This window comes from Primulina huaijiensis, unplaced genomic scaffold, assembly GCF_012295235.1.
Source record: "Primulina huaijiensis isolate GDHJ02 unplaced genomic scaffold, ASM1229523v2 scaffold26229_ERROPOS72855+, whole genome shotgun sequence".
NCBI lineage: Eukaryota > Viridiplantae > Streptophyta > Magnoliopsida > Lamiales > Gesneriaceae > Primulina > Primulina huaijiensis.
This window is the reverse complement of record NW_027356350.1, coordinates 263,892-281,026: the sequence shown is the minus strand read 5'-3', so window position 1 is coordinate 281,026 and position 17,135 is coordinate 263,892. Positions and strand designations below refer to the sequence as shown.

Here is a 17,135-nt window from a genome sequence, read left to right as displayed (position 1 = left end):
CTTAATAACGAAGATGTTATCAATCCCAAGACCAAAAATATCCGTTTGTATGTTAAACGTGTATTTATTTCAGATGATTTTGATGGTGAACTGGTAGGAGATTTTGGCCTTGAAATAATTGTACATTTTCATGCTACAAGTTGTGTGTTCTTACTCCAGTTTTTTTTACCAATCTGACAAATCGCAGTTTCCAAGATACCTGAGTTTTGTGAAGGGTGTGGTGGACTCTGATGACCTTCCACTTAATGTTTCAAGAGAGATCCTTCAAGAGAGCAGGATTGTAAGTGATAAATTTCTTTTAGTCACCTTCTTATATCAAGGTTGCAAAATGTTTTCTAATGTTTATTCTTGTTATTCATTTATTTAGGTAAGAATAATGAGAAAGAGGCTGGTGAGGAAGACATTTGACATGATTCAGGATCTTTCTGAAAGTGATAACAAAGAGGTCAGTTTCTGGTTATAAATACTTTTCCTCATCATGTAAATTACGTTTTTGACACTGCGGTTGGTTGGTTAAATATAGGATTATAAAAAATTCTGGGAAAATTTTGGTAAGTTTATGAAGTTGGGATGCATTGAAGACTCGGGTAATCACAAACGCTTGACACCATTATTGAGATTTTTCTCTTCCAAGAGCGAGGAAGAGCTAATAAGCTTGGATGATTATGTGGAGAACATGAGTGAAAACCAGAAAGCCATCTATTACTTGGCAACAGATAGCTTAAAAAGTGCCAAGACTGCACCTTTCGTTGAAAAATTGGTCCAGAAAGGCATCGAGGTATGCACTTTAACTTGGGCAACAGTTGTCGTAATCTCGTTCTTATAATGAAAGAGGGGGTCTTTCTATTTTGATGATGTGTTTGTTCATTTACTTTTACATGATGGAATTTTTCATGTTTGATGGTATTATGGGGCTCTTGATTGGCAGGTGCTTTATTTGATTGAGCCAATTGACGAGGTTGCAATCCAGAATTTACAGACATACAAGGAAAAGAAATTTGTTGACATTAGCAAGGAAGATCTAGAGTTTGGTTAGAATCTCCGAGTCTTTAAAGTTTAAAGCATAAAAGCAAAATTTGAGAAGAATAGTGGAATAAACGAAAGCCGTGTGTTTTGTCTTTCTTGTTTATTGGGTACATGCTGGAAGGAATATGTTTTGTGCGTTTGAGCTGTAAAATTGTACTTGAATGACAGGTGATGATGATGAGGTGGAAAAAAGAGAAACCAAGCAGGAGTATAATCTTCTGTGTGACTGGATAAAACAACAGCTTGGTGATACAGTGGCTAAAGTGCAAGTCTCAAAGCGCTTAAGCTCATCACCATGTGTGCTTGTTTCCGGCAAGTTTGGGTGGTCTGCAAATATGGAAAGGTACGTGATATAGCAACAAATAAGATTGTTCTATGAAAAAATTGGTCATTATTTCTTGTTTCTGTAATATTAGTTAGCCATTCTTTGTTTTAATGTTCTTGAAATAGATTAATGCGAGCTCAGACACTCGGAGACACCTCGAGCCTGGAATTCATGAGGGGAAGAAGAATATTGGAAATCAATCCTGATCACCCTATCATCAAAGATCTCAATGTATGATTTCTGGTTTTTGTTCACTATCATTTAATCCTTGTGGCATTCATGTTTTTAGTCCCTTTCAGTTAAAGTACAAATAAAAAGTGCTTAGAAGTTACTATAAAGATGTTGACATTTCTAACATCTACCTCTAAATTATATTATACCCAATTTATTCCTGCCTTTATTTGCAGGCTGCATGCAAGAATGCACCTGACAGCACCGATGCAAAAAGGGCCATAGAGCTCCTATATGATACGGCACTTATTTCCAGTGGATTCACAGTGAGTACTAAAGATCTTTTGGGCACTCTTTATCCTTTTATCTTCTGGTGGCGTTTCTGAGACATGTTTTCTTAAAATACTATTGTTGAATATGGCAGCCTGATAGTCCGGCTGAGCTTGGAAACAAGATTTATGAGATGATGAGCATGGCACTTGGAGGAAGGTGGGGTCGACTTGAGGATGATAGTGCTGAGGCCACTGAAGACGACATCTCAGGGGCTGATGTGGGCACCTCTGGTGCTGTTGAAACAGAAGTGGTCGAGCCTTCGGAAGTTAGGACTGAGAATGATCCTTGGAATGATTGATTGAATTAGCTGTTAATTCATACCTGTCATACGTTTTTCTCTCTTACGAGTGTTATAGATGAATAGAGTTTTGAGGTGGAGATTGGTAGCATAACACTTTAAGAGCAAAAGGAAATTTGTAATGGACCAATGTTGATGCATTTTTATGAAAAGTATGACTAGAGTTGTATTATTCCCAACTTAGCAATTCTGCTATATTAGAGGAGTTTTGAGTTTTTGTGAATTTAGCTTTATTTATTTGTTAACTATTCACGTTAGATATTTATAGTGAAGTTATGTATTCAATTATATTGTGAACTGGTTTGTTGTACGTATTTGATACGAAAAGAATGATAGTTTACGTATTCTATTCTCTCCTATCTGCAGAAAATAAATCAAGGAACAACCCAAGGAGAAGAAAAACAAATTTGCAACTATAAAATCGGGAACCGGTAAAACAAATAAATTGTAATGGGAAATATATAAATTCCAAGTAAGGCTTAATTGACTAAATATAAATATGTCGGTTAATTAATTATAAGATTAAAATTTTATATTTAATGATATAAGATGAAAAATTTATTGTAAGTTTAAAAGTTAAATGACAGTCGAATTACAAACGGGAATTAAAACATTACTTGGTTCAAAAATAAAAAAGCTTAGGCTCCTAGGTAGGCTAGGAATTTGGTGACCAAACAAGCACCTTTGTGTTCTCAACTTATTTATTTATTTTTTAAAATTTTTAAAATTAAATTACATTTCTTTTTGTTAGATATTAAAATTGAAGACTTAACATAGGTTTTTAGCAGGGTTTATGGCAGCCAACTCCCGTCTGATTTGTGTTTCTCTGCAGGCCCCTTGTTTGTTCTTCTTTGTTTTCATTGATAGATACCTAAATTCATCTTTCTTTTCTGAATTTTCCGTGTCACGTTTAAAAAATTCTTTTACCTCCATTAAATTTCTGTATTTCATCCTCAATTTTTGTTAGTTTAGACAATATTCGCTAAACATGTGGAGAAATTTATCGAAACGATCTTACTTAAGAAAGTTTAAGATTTTATCCGAATCCCATTCTTCTTCAAAAACTAATTCTGGTGTAATATTTCCCCAAGATTCTATTTTTCTTGCAAATTCAATACCCCTTAACAGAAATATTTGGAACTGTGATTTGGGTCTCTCTCAAGAATTGATTTTCTGGAGAAAGCCTGAATTGGGCTTCCCAAAACTTGCTATTTCGAGCGAAATGTTCGGATTTTGTAGAAACGCTAGGGGTTATGGTAGTGCTGCTGAGGCTCTAGTTTCCACTTCTGAAGAAGATGTTGACGAAGTCCAAGAATTAATCGAGGAGATGAACAAGGAAATCGATGTGAAAGAATCGCAGCAAAAACAACAAAAAATGGTGGGAGGAATGGGAGTAGGTAAGTATAATGCTCTTAGGCGGAGGCAAATAAAGATGGAGACTGAAGCATGGGAAGATGCGGCTAGAGAATACCAGGAGCTTTTAGTGGACATGTGTGAGCAAAAATTGGCGCCTAATTTGCCGTACATCAAGTCATTGTTCTTAGGGTGGTTTGAGCCATTGAGGAATGCCATTGCTGCTGAGCAGGATTTGTGCAAGGATGGGAAGAATCGTGGTGCGTATGCACCTTATTTTGATAACTTGCCTGCAGGAATGATGGCAGTTATTACAATGCATAAGTTGATGGCATTGTTGATGACTGGAGGAGGGAATGGCAGTGCCAGGGTAGTGCAAGCTGCATGTCATATTGGCGAAGCCATTGAACATGAGGTTGGGTGGCGCAAAAAATTGTTTAATTTTTAACTTTACTCGTGTTGTCTCTTGAAATATGAATGATCCATTTTTAACGACTGCTTCTTACTTGTTATTATCAAGCATTGATAAGATTTGTTTTCTGTTTTAATTGTTTTAACTTGTGTTAGGATTTTGAAACAAAGGTGCCTTGAAAACTGAAGCATACGAAATTTGTTTTCTGTTTTAATTGTTTTAACTTGTGTATGGATTTTGAAACCTGCTTTGTTCATCTAAACTGAAGCATATGAAAATGGTCAGTCAGGTGCCTTGAAGCTGAAAAGTATGGCAGAGACCCAGAGCGAGAAATTAATTATATGGAAAAAAATAGTTATAATGGAATTTCTATGACGAAGAAGTTTTTCTGCTTTCTCTGGTCGTTGTTTGTTATTTAGAATCATGTTCACGGATATCTTTTTACTTGTCTACTGTAGGCTATCATTGAATAGTGTTGTGTAGAGTTTCCGGTGGATTCTATTGAAATTGTTTATGTACTTGAGTTAGCTTTAGATTTTCATGTTCTGGCAGAGATTTTTACATTTGCTTTGGGTGGTTACAGAAAACTTGTTTCTTTCTTTTGACTGATGATCATCGGGAGAGTGGTCTAATACGTTGTGAATTGTTTAGGGGTCGGATATTTAGCATTGCATTCTTGTATACTTGAAGTCATTGCATGTAAATTCTTGCTGAATTTTGAATGGATTTAAGGATCTCAATATTCTTTGGTCATGCTGTAGTGGTGTTCTCAAAATAACTGAAATTTCCAAGTGATGTATTTCTTTGATGACTTTTCAATGCCATATTTCCCTTTGGAGCAAAATATACACGAATTTTTGAGTTTAACTTCGTATATAAAGTATATGTGCTCGTCATATTTGCTGAATTTTTTCCTTTAGCCCGGATTATACTTAAGCCAGATTATATCATTAAATTTTACTTTCTATATGAAAATAAAGAAAATTTTGTAGCCTCTATGTGTATGTTTTACGTAAATGTTCGATAATCACTATTGTTTGTTGATCAGGCCAGGATACACAAGTTTTTAGAGAGTTCCAAGAGAAAAAATGCACTAAATAGAATTTCTGGAGAAGAGCCTGATAATGCAGTAAACGAACAAGTGAAACTTAGAAAAAAGGTTACAATGTTGATGAAGAAACAAAGAGTGCAGCAAGTTAGAAAAATTGTGAAGCAACAAGATGATTTTAAGCCCTGGGGCCAGGATAATCATGTAAAGGTAGCTGAGATACCAACAGGACGACTTCTACATGTTGCTTGGAAGTAGAATTGTCCATGAAGTAATGCTTTATTTTACAGGTTGGCTGCCGGTTGATTCAGATATTGATGGAAACAGCCTACATTCAACCTCCGGTTGATCAATTTGAAGATGGACCTCCTGACATTCGACCTGCATTTGTGCACACTCTCAGATCTGTAGAAACGCCGTGAGTAAAACGATTTGTTGTCACTCTGGAGGTACAAATTTGTCCACTTTGAATGACACTAATTGGTTATGATTTATAGGAAAGGCCTTAGGAGATATGGGGTGATTGAGTGTGACCCGCTAGTTCACAAAGGCCTGGAGAAAACTGTAATCACAACTATTCACACCTTCCATATTTTATATTTCTTCCAATATAATCTGTATGAATGTGTTACAAATTGGAACTTTTTCCTGAGGAACATATATTTTCTCTTGTTATCTTTTTATGAATTTATGGATCACACACTTGTGATTTTGATAGCCATAATTATCTAGTTTTCATTTATTTTATGCAGGCGAGGCACATGGTGATTCCATATATGCCAATGTTGGTTCCTCCATTGAATTGGACGGGGTGTGATATTTTTTCCTCTTTTTCATTAGTTTTTATATTTAGAATTCTAAATAAAAGTATTTCTCCCTGTCTTTTGTGTTTGTTTTTTCCGTTAAAGATTGGGGATTTTAAGATCATCAAGACAGATCAACTTCGTGAGTCAGAGTTCCATAAATTAGAGCGAGTTGACTAGAGCATTGAGTAGGCCCTCTAATGAAGATGATAGTTGGACATTTTAATCAATAAGTCATTATCTTATTTATCTCACCTTTTATTTTAGCCTTAAATATATATTCTCAACGCCTTCTGGATAGTATTTTGCATGCTACTTGATTTTTAATTTTTAAATAGAGTTATAAACTTTTTGCTAATTTATGCGCTTTCTTTTTGTTTCCATTTTTATTATATGTTACTAATTTCGTGGAAATTCAGCTCTTATGTACTGGGTTTTGTGTCCTGGGGTATGATGATATGATCTTTTTATCTTTTGATAAGGGGAAAGCGATGAAACATTAAAACTGAACTTATTAACTCTGTCTGGTCAGTGGACGTTAATAGATGGGCATTATTTTTATTGATAATCTAATTCAAATGTACCATGTTAAATTCATTGATCTAATAGGATCTTATGTGTAAGCTCTGTTCCAATAAAGTTTTGAAGATTGAATGGTTAATTTTGTCCCCTTGTATCACGGTTGACAAACTAAAACCAGACATTAAAAACTATGTCTTCATTGCAAATATATGTATAAAATTACCGATTTAACGTCAGGGGAGTTTGGCTTGTGGCAATACCTCTCTACATTCTTGTAAAATAAAAAATATGAACTTGTTATAGCCAAATGTACATGAATGTAGATATTATTTATCAAAATTCTTTCCGCCTTCCACTCATTGGGGCCATCACTGGTCTAAATTTTATGATGTGACTAGAGTTATATCTTTATTTGCCAAGAACATCTTATTAACAATCTCATGTGACATTTTAACTGTGTTTTCATGTCACGATTCGCATTTATGAGGCTTATGTGCTGTGAATCCTTGTTGGTTTTCATTAAAGATGCTTCATGCATGTTTTTTAATTAATCTGCCCCGAGGCTTTGTATTGCAGAAACCATCTGCTTCTAATATGAGCATAATTGTATTTGTTGGTCCTCACTGCATCTATGTTGATTAAGTTGGTAAAATATTGATAGGTATGAGAGAGGAGCTTATTTGTTTCTGCCGTCATATATCATGCGCACCCATGGAGCAAAACAACAACGTGATGTTATTAAACGAACTCCAAAATTGCAGTTAGAACCTATTTTCCAGGTTTGGTACCCCCGGTTTTCCCAATTCAATACTTTTCTACTATTTTTTTTAATAATCTGATCGGAAAATCAGCATGCTAGCTATCATTTTTCAATAACATTGAATTAATATTAACATTTTGATTTCTTATGCCACCACATTGTTTCTACTAATTTTTCATTTCTTACAGACGCTTAATGCACTTGGCTCTACCAAGTGGAAGGTGAATAAAAGAATACTAAGTGTTATTGACAGAATCTGGGCTAATGGAGGCCGGCTTGCTGACTTGGTTGACCGTGAAGATGTGAGTAACCTTAAATATAACTCTAATTGACTCCGATATTTCCTGTCTTTTTCTTTTGGATCTTCTTTCATTTTGTTCATGATTTGTTTTTCTCGATGCTACTAATGTCTTTAAACATATCATAAGGTCAACGTCAATAAATTTCTCATGCTTAATACTTCAAATAATGTCCATTCAGGTTCCTTTGCCAGAGGAACCAGATACAGAAAATGAGGCAGCAATGAAGAAGTGGAAGTGGAAAGTTAAAGCTGTGAAAAAAGAGAACAGAGAAAGGCATTCACAGCGATGCGAAATAGAACTTAAACTTGCTGTAAGATGCTTCCTTTTACATTTTCATTGGCTTTTGAAATGTTGTTAATTGAGTATAAACTAATTGTCATTTACTAGAACAGGTGGCTAGAAAAATGAAGGATGAAGATGGATTTTACTATCCTCATAATTTAGATTTCCGAGGGCGTGCATATCCCATGCACCCATACCTAAATCATCTCGGCTCTGATTTATGCCGAGGAATTCTAGAATTTGCAGAAGGACGCCCGCTTGGAAAGTCAGGGATACGCTGGTTAAAAGTACATTTAGCTAATTTATATGGAGGTGGAGTCGACAAATTATCTTATGACGGCCGAATATCTTTTGCTGAAAACCATTTGGAGGATATTTTTGATTCTGCAGACCGGCCTCTTGAAGGGAAGCGCTGGTGGTTAGGTGCAGAGGATCCTTTCCAATGTTTGGCTACATGCATGAACATATCTGAAGCATTGAGAAGTCCATACCCTGACACTACTTTATCTCATATGCCCGTACACCAGGTAACAAATCAATCGAATTAAAGATTTGATCATCGAATCCATGCCATAAATGTGTCGACCAAGGGTATCAGGACCTATAGTCTGGCTTGTTTAACTTATTTACTTTCTACCCATGATTTATGCAAGAGTGTTTGTGAGGAGCGGAGTGAAACTCTTTGAGTTGAAATGCAAGTAACATGATACGTATTCCTCATGTGCTTTGAGCAATTTATTCAATTTTTCAACTATATCTACTACCTTATGCCGAAGAATTTAGTTCACTTTATTCTTAATTATTTTTTCTTTCATAAGCTTGGTGTTGCACCACCATTCTGCTGGGAAATCTTATTTTAAGCCATTTATTGGAAAATATAACCATCATTGTCAGCGAGATATTTATTTTAGTATGCTTGTTTGTGTTATAAATGCTAATTACTTGTTGAAACTGATTGTCGATGCTTTGTTTCTAATTTAATTCTCAAGGATGGTTCATGTAATGGCTTGCAACATTACGCTGCCCTTGGAAGAGACAAGGTAATATACCTCATCGCGTATTTATCCAATCTTGCTTCAGTTTATATTGCGGCTGCTGATCTTATATATAATCGGTGGCACTCCTTGCCTATTCCCCATGACCCCTTTATTTCTGGGCGATCGCCAACATATAAATAAATGGTATGAAGCTGACAGATCTAAATAGAAGTTCACCTTGCTTTCAACAAATTTGGTTTTGGCCTCTGGATTCATTGAACTTTATTTTATATTAGGGATTATGATTCTATCCCCTGGATTTGGAAATTGGAACCATCATTTCGTATCCTAAGTTTGATAGATGCCGTTAGGATTACATTTGGAAGGATAATAATAGAAGTTGTTTCATAATTTTGTAACATGGTATTATTTGTGTTCAGTTGGGGGCAGCGGCTGTCAATCTTGTTACCGGGGATAAGCCTGCTGATGTTTACTCTGGAATTGCTGCTAGGTGAGCATTAGTATCAATATTATTCATTTTTTTCTTCTCTATGATAATATAACCGCATGTCACCAATCTATCTTATCAGGAATGCACCGTTGAAAATTGTATTAATGAATTCCATTTCTAATAAAATATTGTAGAGTGCTTGATATTATGAAGAGAGATGCGGCAAAAGACCCTGCAACTGATCCAAATGTTAAGCGTGCAAGGCTGTTAATCAACCAGGTTCCATGCTGCTTTATTAACTTATTGTTCGATGCTTTTGTTCCTATAATCTTTTAGTTGATGGTATATTCGTTATCATATGCTTCTAAATAAAATTCATACGTTACAGGTGGATAGAAAGTTAGTCAAGCAAACGGTAATGACATCAGTATATGGCGTCACTTATATTGGTGCACGTGAACAAATCAAGAGGAGGTTAAAGGAGCGAGGTGCTATTGAGGACGATGCAGAATTATTTGCGGCAGCTTGCTATGCTGCAAAAGTCAGTCAGTACTGCTAAATTTATTTTACAAATAAAATAGAGTGTATGAATTATGATACTGGTCTATGGTACATCCAGCTTTGTTTTGACATCCTTTTAATTTTCAAACAGACAACTTTGACAGCCTTAGGAGAAATGTTTGAGGCGGCACGAAGCATAATGAGTTGGTTGGGAGACTGTGCCAAGGTTCATTTGATACATTTTTTAAGCATTAATTTTATTTAGTAAAGCATTTTAGCAGTAAGATACTTAATATTCAAGAAACGACACAGTAAAGCATCATTTTCAGATTATAGCCATGGAGAATGAACCTGTACGTTGGATAACACCACTCGGGCTCCCTGTTGTGCAGCCTTACCGCAAATTAGGAAGGCACCTGGTATGTTCACATACATTTTTTTATCTGTTGCAGCTGTTATTCCGACACCATCAGCAACTGAATGTAACGTGATCATGTCGAAGATACTTGTTTTTCACATATTCATTATTAAGAATTTATTCTTATATCGTGCAGATTAAGACTTCTCTTCAGGTTCTTACATTGCAACGTGAAACCGACTCGGTAGGTTCCACATGTTCCTTGTTATTTCCCATCGAGAAACCTGTGCTTGTGTAACAGCGTTCTGAGTTGCATGCTGTATTTTTTCATGATTATCAAAGGTGTTGACTAAGCGACAGAGAACAGCTTTCCCTCCAAATTTCGTGCACTCTCTTGACGGTTCCCATATGATGATGACTGCCATTGCCTGTTCAGAGGCGGGTTTAAACTTCGCAGGTTTTTTAAATTATTTCCTATTACTATATATTTAATTTCTGGTGTTTATCGTTCAATATCTGTTGTAGTAATGTCAATAACTTTGACCCTGATTTGATCTCAGGAGTGCATGATTCATACTGGACTCATGCATGTGATGTTGACAAAATGAGCAAGATTCTCAGGGAGAAGTTCGTCGAGCTCTATGAGGCACCAATTTTGGAAAATGTAAGCCTTTTTTCTTATCATGAATCATCATTTTGAGACCCCAAGCTTATATGAACTTTGTTCTTTCTTTTCAGTTGTTGCAAGATTTTGAACGTGCTTTTCCAAATTTAAACTTCCCCCCTTTACCCGAACGGGGAGATTTTGACCTCAGGGAAGTCCTGGAATCGACCTATTTTTTCAACTAGGAATAACAAGTTGCTGCTTAGACTACTGCCACACCATACATATGAATGAGCCTTAAGCCAGGACTGGCCCGCTCTTGTACATATTTCGCTTAAAAGAACTGGAATTCGAGCCATCTCGTTTTCCTCGAAGGAATATAAGATAGGCAAATCTCATGTTATGAAGTTTCTAAGAACAGATGGTTCAAGCTTCCAGGATTCATGTATGAAGCACCGATCAAAAGGTTTCTCATACAAATTTACGGTGGTTGAAAGATGGCGAAAAGGAAGCACTGTTCTACATGCTGCGAGAATTGTCAACTCAAATTCAACAAATATACGCGTAATTTTTTGAATCTTTCAAGTCAAATGGAAAAGATGGGTTTTGATATTATTGTTTGGAACCAGTAGCTGTGGCCTGATGTTTGTTGTATGATTCAAATGTAGAATCTACTTGGTTCATTTTTTCTTGTGCCTCTATTTTTTTTCTAGGCATTGTATTAATAACAGATAGCATCCGAGATTTATAGAAAATAATCACGAGTGACTTTTTCTCTCCTAGAGTTAACTGACGGCGACACCAGTGGGAGTTTATTTCCTACGTTTGTGAAGGTTTTCATCTCGAAATCTACGAGCACCATTTGTGGTGCTTCTTTGCACGTGCATTCAGTCGTTATGGATCCAGAAGAAGTAGCGCGACTTGGTCATGGATTCAAAATTATCCACGCAGCATTGTGAATAACAAACTCTAACCATCGCTGGTTCTCATGCATAAAGATTTCCTCGAGCAAGTGGGCAGTAAAGTGGGAGTTGTAGAGGAGATCCACACTCGGGAAAATGGCCTTGTCTGTTAGGCAAGTGGAGGGGCCCACACAAATATAATATTAAAACATGTTTTTCTCAATCCCACATCGGTTTTGTTAAGAAAGTTGCTGGAGGTAATTAGTTATAAATAGAGCTCAATTCCTTCAGTTATTATATCCCAAAATCAAAAGCTTTTTAGCTTTGATAAAAAAGAGAGTGCATAGAAAAAAAAAGTGTATTTTTTTCTTGAGTGCGGGAGTTCTCTTTGTGTGAGTTAGAGAAATTATTTTCTCGGTATACTCGGGTTGGGAGTGTGAGAAATATTGAGTGTATTGGTGTATACACTTGTTGTAATATTTCTTCCAGTTATAAAAGTTGCAGTGCTCCGTGGACGTAGTCTATATTGGGTGAACCACGTAAATCTTTGTGTTCTTGTTGGTTATTTTATTCCGCAAGTTTTGGGTACTATATTATCATCGTGGTTGGCATCGCTTCGGGGGTGTAATTCCCCAACAACTGGTATCAGAGCCTTGTTGTGAAAATTCTTAAGAATTCTGAGTATGCTCTGTGGTTGCAGCTTTGTCTGATCTTCCACATCAGAAAAGATTTTTTAGATTTTTTGCTAAGGCTAGAGAAGTGATGGCCGGAGATGATGGATCGGGACCAGGAATCAACAAGTTCGATGGAACAGATTTTTCGTTCTGGCGGTTACAGATAAGAGATTATCTGTACAGTAAGAAGCTGCATCAACCTCTATCAGGAAAGAAACCGGAAAAGATGGAGGATGATGATTGGGAGCTCCTTGACCGACAGGTTTTAGGTGTCATACGATTGACCCTAACAAAGAACGTGGCGCATAACGTGGCGGAGGCCAAAACCACGGAGGAGATGATGACCATTCTGTCAGACATGTACGAGAAGCCATCAGCAAACAACAAAGTACATCTCATGAAGAAGTTATTCAACTTGAAGATGGGAGAAGGTGCTTCGGTGGCAAAACACATAAATGAATTCAACACGATTGTCTCCCAGCTGACATCGGTGGACATCAAATTTGATGATGAGATTCGTGCACTTATTCTTCTGGCGTCTTTACCAGAAACTTGGGAACCGATGCGGGCAGCGGTTAGCAACTCTGTTGGAAAAGGAAAACTACAACTCAATGATGTTAGAGATCAAATCCTAGCTGAAGAAGTTCGCAGGAAAGACTCGGGTGAAGCAACATCATCGAGATCTGCTCTAAATCTTGATAACAGAGGAAGAGGCAGGAGTGGTGAAAGGAGTTCCAACCGATGGCGCGGTAGATCCAAGTCAAGAAATGGAAAAGACAAAAACATCTCTGAAAAGAATATGAAGTGCTGGAGCTGTGGTGAGACTGGTCACCTGAAAAAGAACTGCAGATCAATGAAAAATAATGCCAATGCTGTCACTGATGAAGTACATGATGCTCTGCTATTATCCATGGAAAGCCCTGTTGATTCTTGGGTTATGGACTCGGGAGCTTCGTTTCATACCACTGGTGATCGCGATGTATTTGATAATTACATCGCTGGCGATTACGGAAAAGTTTTCCTGGCTGATGGAAAACCCTTGGAAATTGTTGGTATGGGTGATGTACGGATGAAGATGTCAAATGGATCTGTCTGGAAAATCAACAAAGTCAGACATGTACCAAATTTGACACGCAATCTGATCTCGGTGGGACAGCTCGATGATGAAGGCCACAATGTGACCTTCGGTGATGGTTCCTGGAAAGTGAACAAAGGAGCCATGATTGTTGCTCGAGGAAAGAAAACTGGAACATTGTATATGACTTCCAGTTGCAGAGACACATTAGCAGCTGTGGATGCTGGAGCCAATTCAAGTCTATGGCATTATAGACTTGGACACATGAGTGAGAAGGGAATGAAGATGTTGGTGTCAAAAGGAAAGCTACCAGAATTAAAGACTGTTGAACACCAACTATGTGAAAGCTGTATCTTTGGAAAGCAGAAGAAGGTGAGCTTTTCAAAAGGCGGTAGAGAACCGAAAGCAGCAAAGTTGGAGCTGGTTCATACTGATGTATGGGGACCATCTCCTGTGACATCCCTTGGAGGCTCGAGATACTATGTCACATTCATTGACGATTCGAGTAGAAAAGTTTGGGTTTATTTTCTGAAAAATAAATCTGATGTTTACGAGACCTTTAAAAGGTGGAAAGCCATGGTGGAAAATGAGACCAACTTGAAGGTGAAGTGCTTACGGTCTGACAATGGTGGAGAATATGAAGATGATGAGTTCAAGAAATATTGTGCACAGAACGGGATCAAGATGGAGAAAACCATTCCTGGTACACCTCAACAGAATGGTGTAGCTGAAAGGATGAACATGACCTTGAATGAACGCGCAAGGAGCATGAGATTGCATTCTGGATTGCCAAAATCATTCTGGGCTGATGCTGTTAACACTGCAGCATATCTGATCAACAGAGGACCTTCGGTACCACTGGACTACAAAATACCTGAAGAGGTTTGGAGCGGCAAAGAAGTAAACATTTCTTTCTTGAAAGTGTTTGGATGTCTATCCTATGTTCATATTGATTCAACAAGCAGAACAAAACTTGATCTGAAATCAAAGAAGTGCTTCTTTATTGATTATGGAGATAATGAGTTTGGTTATCGTTTCTGGGATGACCAAAATCGGAAAATCATTCGGAGCAGGGATGTAATCTTTAATGAGAAACTTCTGTACAAAGACAAGTCAGACATTGGAGCTGGAAATGAATGTCCTGAAGTCAAGAAGACTGATGAAGTGCCATTGACAAACATTCCTGTGAATGAATCGAAATCCAATAACTAGGAAGATGAAGAAGAAACTGCACAAGATGATGACCCACAAACTCCAATGATTGAACTCAGGAGATCTTTGAGAACCATTAGACCACCTGAGAGATACTCCCCTGCACTTCATTATATTTTGCTGACAGACAAAGGTGAACCGGAGACCTATGAAGAGGCAATGCAAAATGATGATTCAACCAAGTGGGAGTTGGCCATGGAAGATGAGATGTATTCACTGTCATCCAATCAGACGTGGGAGTTGAAAGAACTTCGTCATCCAATCAGACGTGGGAGTTGACAGAACTTCCGCAAGGCAAAAAGGCGTTACATAACAAGTGGGTGTACCGGTTAAAAGAAGAGCATGATGGTGGCAAGCGGTACAAGGCAAGACTTGTTGTAAAAGGCTTCCAACAACGGGAAGGAATTGATTACACCGAGATTTTCTCTCCGGTGGTTAAATTAACCACTATCAGGACTGTACTTGGACTAGTGGCGAAGGAAGACTTACATTTGGAGCAGTTGGATGTAAAGACTGCGTTTCTTCACGGTGACCTAGATGAAGAAATTTATATGAAGCAGCCACAGGGCTTTGAAGTACGGGGAAAAGAGAGAATGGTGTGCAAACTTCAGAAGAGCTTGTACGGTCTCAAACAAGCTCCAAGACAGTGGTACAAGAAGTTTGATGGATTCATGAGTGAAAATGGATTCCTAAGGTGTCAAGCTGATCACTGCTGTTATGTGAAAAAGTTTGACGGTTCTTATATCATACTACTGCTATATGTAGATGATATGCTGATAGCTGGAGCTTGTCTGGAAGAAATTGATAAACTCAAGAAAGATTTATCAAAGGAATTTGCCATGAAGGATTTGGGTGCTGCAAAGCAAATCCTTGGAATGAGGATCTTCAGAGACCGGGTGAATGGATTCTTGAAGTTATCTCAAGAAGAGTACGTGAAAAAGGTGGTTAGCAGATTTAATATGGATGAAGCTAAATCTGTGAGTACTCCTTTGGCTAGTCATTTCAAACTAACCAAAGCACAATCACCATCGACGGAGCAGGAGCAGGCTTATATGAATAAGGTTCCTTATGCTTCTGCTGTCGGAAGCCTCATGTATGCAATGGTGTGCACAAGACCAGACATAGCACATGCAGTGGGAGTTGTGAGCAGGTTTATGAGTAATCCAGGAAAGCAACACTGGGAAGCAGTTAAGTGGATTCTCAGGTATTTGAAAGGTACTGCTAGTTGTTCTTTATGCTTCAGGAGATCAAAATTTGGCTTACAGGGTTTTGTCGATGCCGATATGGGTGGTGACCTGGATGGCAGGAAAAGTACTACTGGATATGTGTTCACATTAGGTGGTACAGTTGTAAGCTGGGTGTCTAAGCTGCAAAAGATTGTTGCGCTTTCGACTACTGAGGCTGAGTATGTTGCAGTTACAGAAGCTAGCAAGGAGATGATATGGTTGAAATCCTTTCTGGAGGAATTGGGTCAGAAGCTTGAAGATAGCACATTATACTGTGACAGTCAGAGTGCTATTCATTTAGCAAAAAATCCTGTTTATCATGCTAGGACAAAGAATATACAGGTTAGGTACCATTTCATCAGATCAGTGCTGGAAGATGGAGTCTTGATGCTGGAGAAGATTCTTGGAAGTAAAAATCCAGCCGATATGCTCACGAAGACGGTAACCATTAACAAACTGAAGTTGTGTTCAACTTCAGTTGGACTGCAAGAATAAATGAGGAGATATGAGCTGCTGCAATGATGATGTGAAGACGTGATTGAAATCAAGTCTTCAAGTGGGAGAATTGTTAGGCAAGTGGAGGGGCCCACACAAATATAATATTAAAACATGTTTTTCTCAATCCCACATCGGTTTTGTTAAGAAAGTTGCTGGAGAGAATTAGTTATAAATAGAGCTCAATTCCTTCAGTTATTGTATCCCAAAATCAAAAGCTTTTTAGCTTTGATAAAAAAGAGAGTGCATAGAAAAAAAGAGTGTATTTTTTTCTTGAGTGCGGGAGTTCTCTTTGTGTGAGTTAGAGAAATTATTTTCTCGGTATACTCGGGTTGGGAGTGTGAGAAATATTGAGTGTATTGGTGTATACACTTGTTGTAATATTTCTTCCAGTTATAAAAGTTGCAGTGCTCCGTAGACGTAACCTATATTGGGTGAACCACGTAAATCTTTGTGTTCTTGTTGGTTATTTTATTCCGCAAGTTTTGGGTACTATATTATCATCGTGGTTGGCATCGCTTCGGGGGTGTAATTCCCCAACATTGCCATGGGGCGGTACGCATTAAGGTAAGCATTGATATTACTAAGCCATTGTAGAAGCATATACGAATCTCTATAAATCAGGATGCAGATGATGTGATTGTTCTTATATCATATGAAAGACTACCTGATTTTTGCTATAATCATGGATATATTGGCCACTCGTTTTGGGATTGCGAGACGGCCCGTTGGAGATTGGAAAACTCATATATGGCAGTTGGTTGAGAGCCTCCTCTCAGGGTGGGGGGAACCAAATCACGTCCAGGTTCTTTGCACAAGTGGAACAGGCAGCGAGGGGTACCCCAGACAGTAGTTCTTCGGGGGAGGGACAGGAAACGAGGGAGAATAATTCAGTGGACACTCCAAGCTCGGACCAGCGCAACTCAACCGACTCAATTAGTATTTAAAATAATCCCCACGATATTAATTAATAAGAAAACGTTTATATTAAATCGGATCGACATAAATGCAAGTGGGGCTGGACT

General features: G+C 37.7%; 2 protein-coding genes across 2 annotated transcripts; both read left to right on the top strand.

The window, feature by feature from the left end:
• The first annotated feature begins 6 nt into the window (after nt 1–6).
• On the top strand, nt 7–2,372 carry LOC140967708 (heat shock protein 90-5, chloroplastic-like). The gene is made up of 9 exons (XM_073428414.1): nt 7–93; nt 188–280; nt 368–445; nt 524–778; nt 929–1,031; nt 1,195–1,369; nt 1,477–1,582; nt 1,759–1,848; nt 1,947–2,372. Exons 3-9 carry the CDS (start codon nt 377–379, stop codon nt 2,151–2,153), a joined length of 1,005 nt encoding a protein of 334 aa, XP_073284515.1. The 5' UTR covers nt 7–93; nt 188–280; nt 368–376; the 3' UTR covers nt 2,154–2,372.
• A 541-nt stretch (nt 2,373–2,913) lies between these two features.
• On the top strand, nt 2,914–11,315 carry LOC140967681 (DNA-directed RNA polymerase 1B, mitochondrial-like). The gene is made up of 19 exons (XM_073428376.1): nt 2,914–3,921; nt 4,967–5,176; nt 5,257–5,384; nt 5,464–5,530; nt 5,719–5,777; nt 6,953–7,070; nt 7,240–7,353; nt 7,532–7,663; nt 7,746–8,162; nt 8,625–8,675; nt 9,053–9,123; nt 9,258–9,342; nt 9,452–9,604; nt 9,716–9,790; nt 9,894–9,983; nt 10,119–10,166; nt 10,265–10,379; nt 10,483–10,586; nt 10,661–11,315. Exons 1-19 carry the CDS (start codon nt 3,142–3,144, stop codon nt 10,769–10,771), a joined length of 2,928 nt encoding a protein of 975 aa, XP_073284477.1. The 5' UTR covers nt 2,914–3,141; the 3' UTR covers nt 10,772–11,315.
• Nucleotides 11,316–17,135: the final 5,820 nt, after the last annotated feature.

What these genes read in the sequence shown, in the direction of transcription:
- LOC140967708 (XM_073428414.1), top strand. Translation starts at nt 377, where the DNA reads ATGAGAAAGAGGCTGGTGAGGAAGACATTTGACATGATTCAGGATCTT. An exon ending in CAAGGAAGATCTAGAGTTTG is followed by an intron (nt 1,032 to 1,194) that starts GTTAGAATCTCC and finishes CTTGAATGACAG; the next exon opens with GTGATGATGATGAGGTGGAA. An exon ending in TGGTCTGCAAATATGGAAAG is followed by an intron (nt 1,370 to 1,476) that starts GTACGTGATATA and finishes TTCTTGAAATAG; the next exon opens with ATTAATGCGAGCTCAGACAC.
- LOC140967681 (XM_073428376.1), top strand. Translation starts at nt 3,142, where the DNA reads ATGTGGAGAAATTTATCGAAACGATCTTACTTAAGAAAGTTTAAGATT. An exon ending in TACTCTGGAATTGCTGCTAG is followed by an intron (nt 9,124 to 9,257) that starts GTGAGCATTAGT and finishes AAAATATTGTAG; the next exon opens with AGTGCTTGATATTATGAAGA. An exon ending in CAGCTTGCTATGCTGCAAAA is followed by an intron (nt 9,605 to 9,715) that starts GTCAGTCAGTAC and finishes ATTTTCAAACAG; the next exon opens with ACAACTTTGACAGCCTTAGG.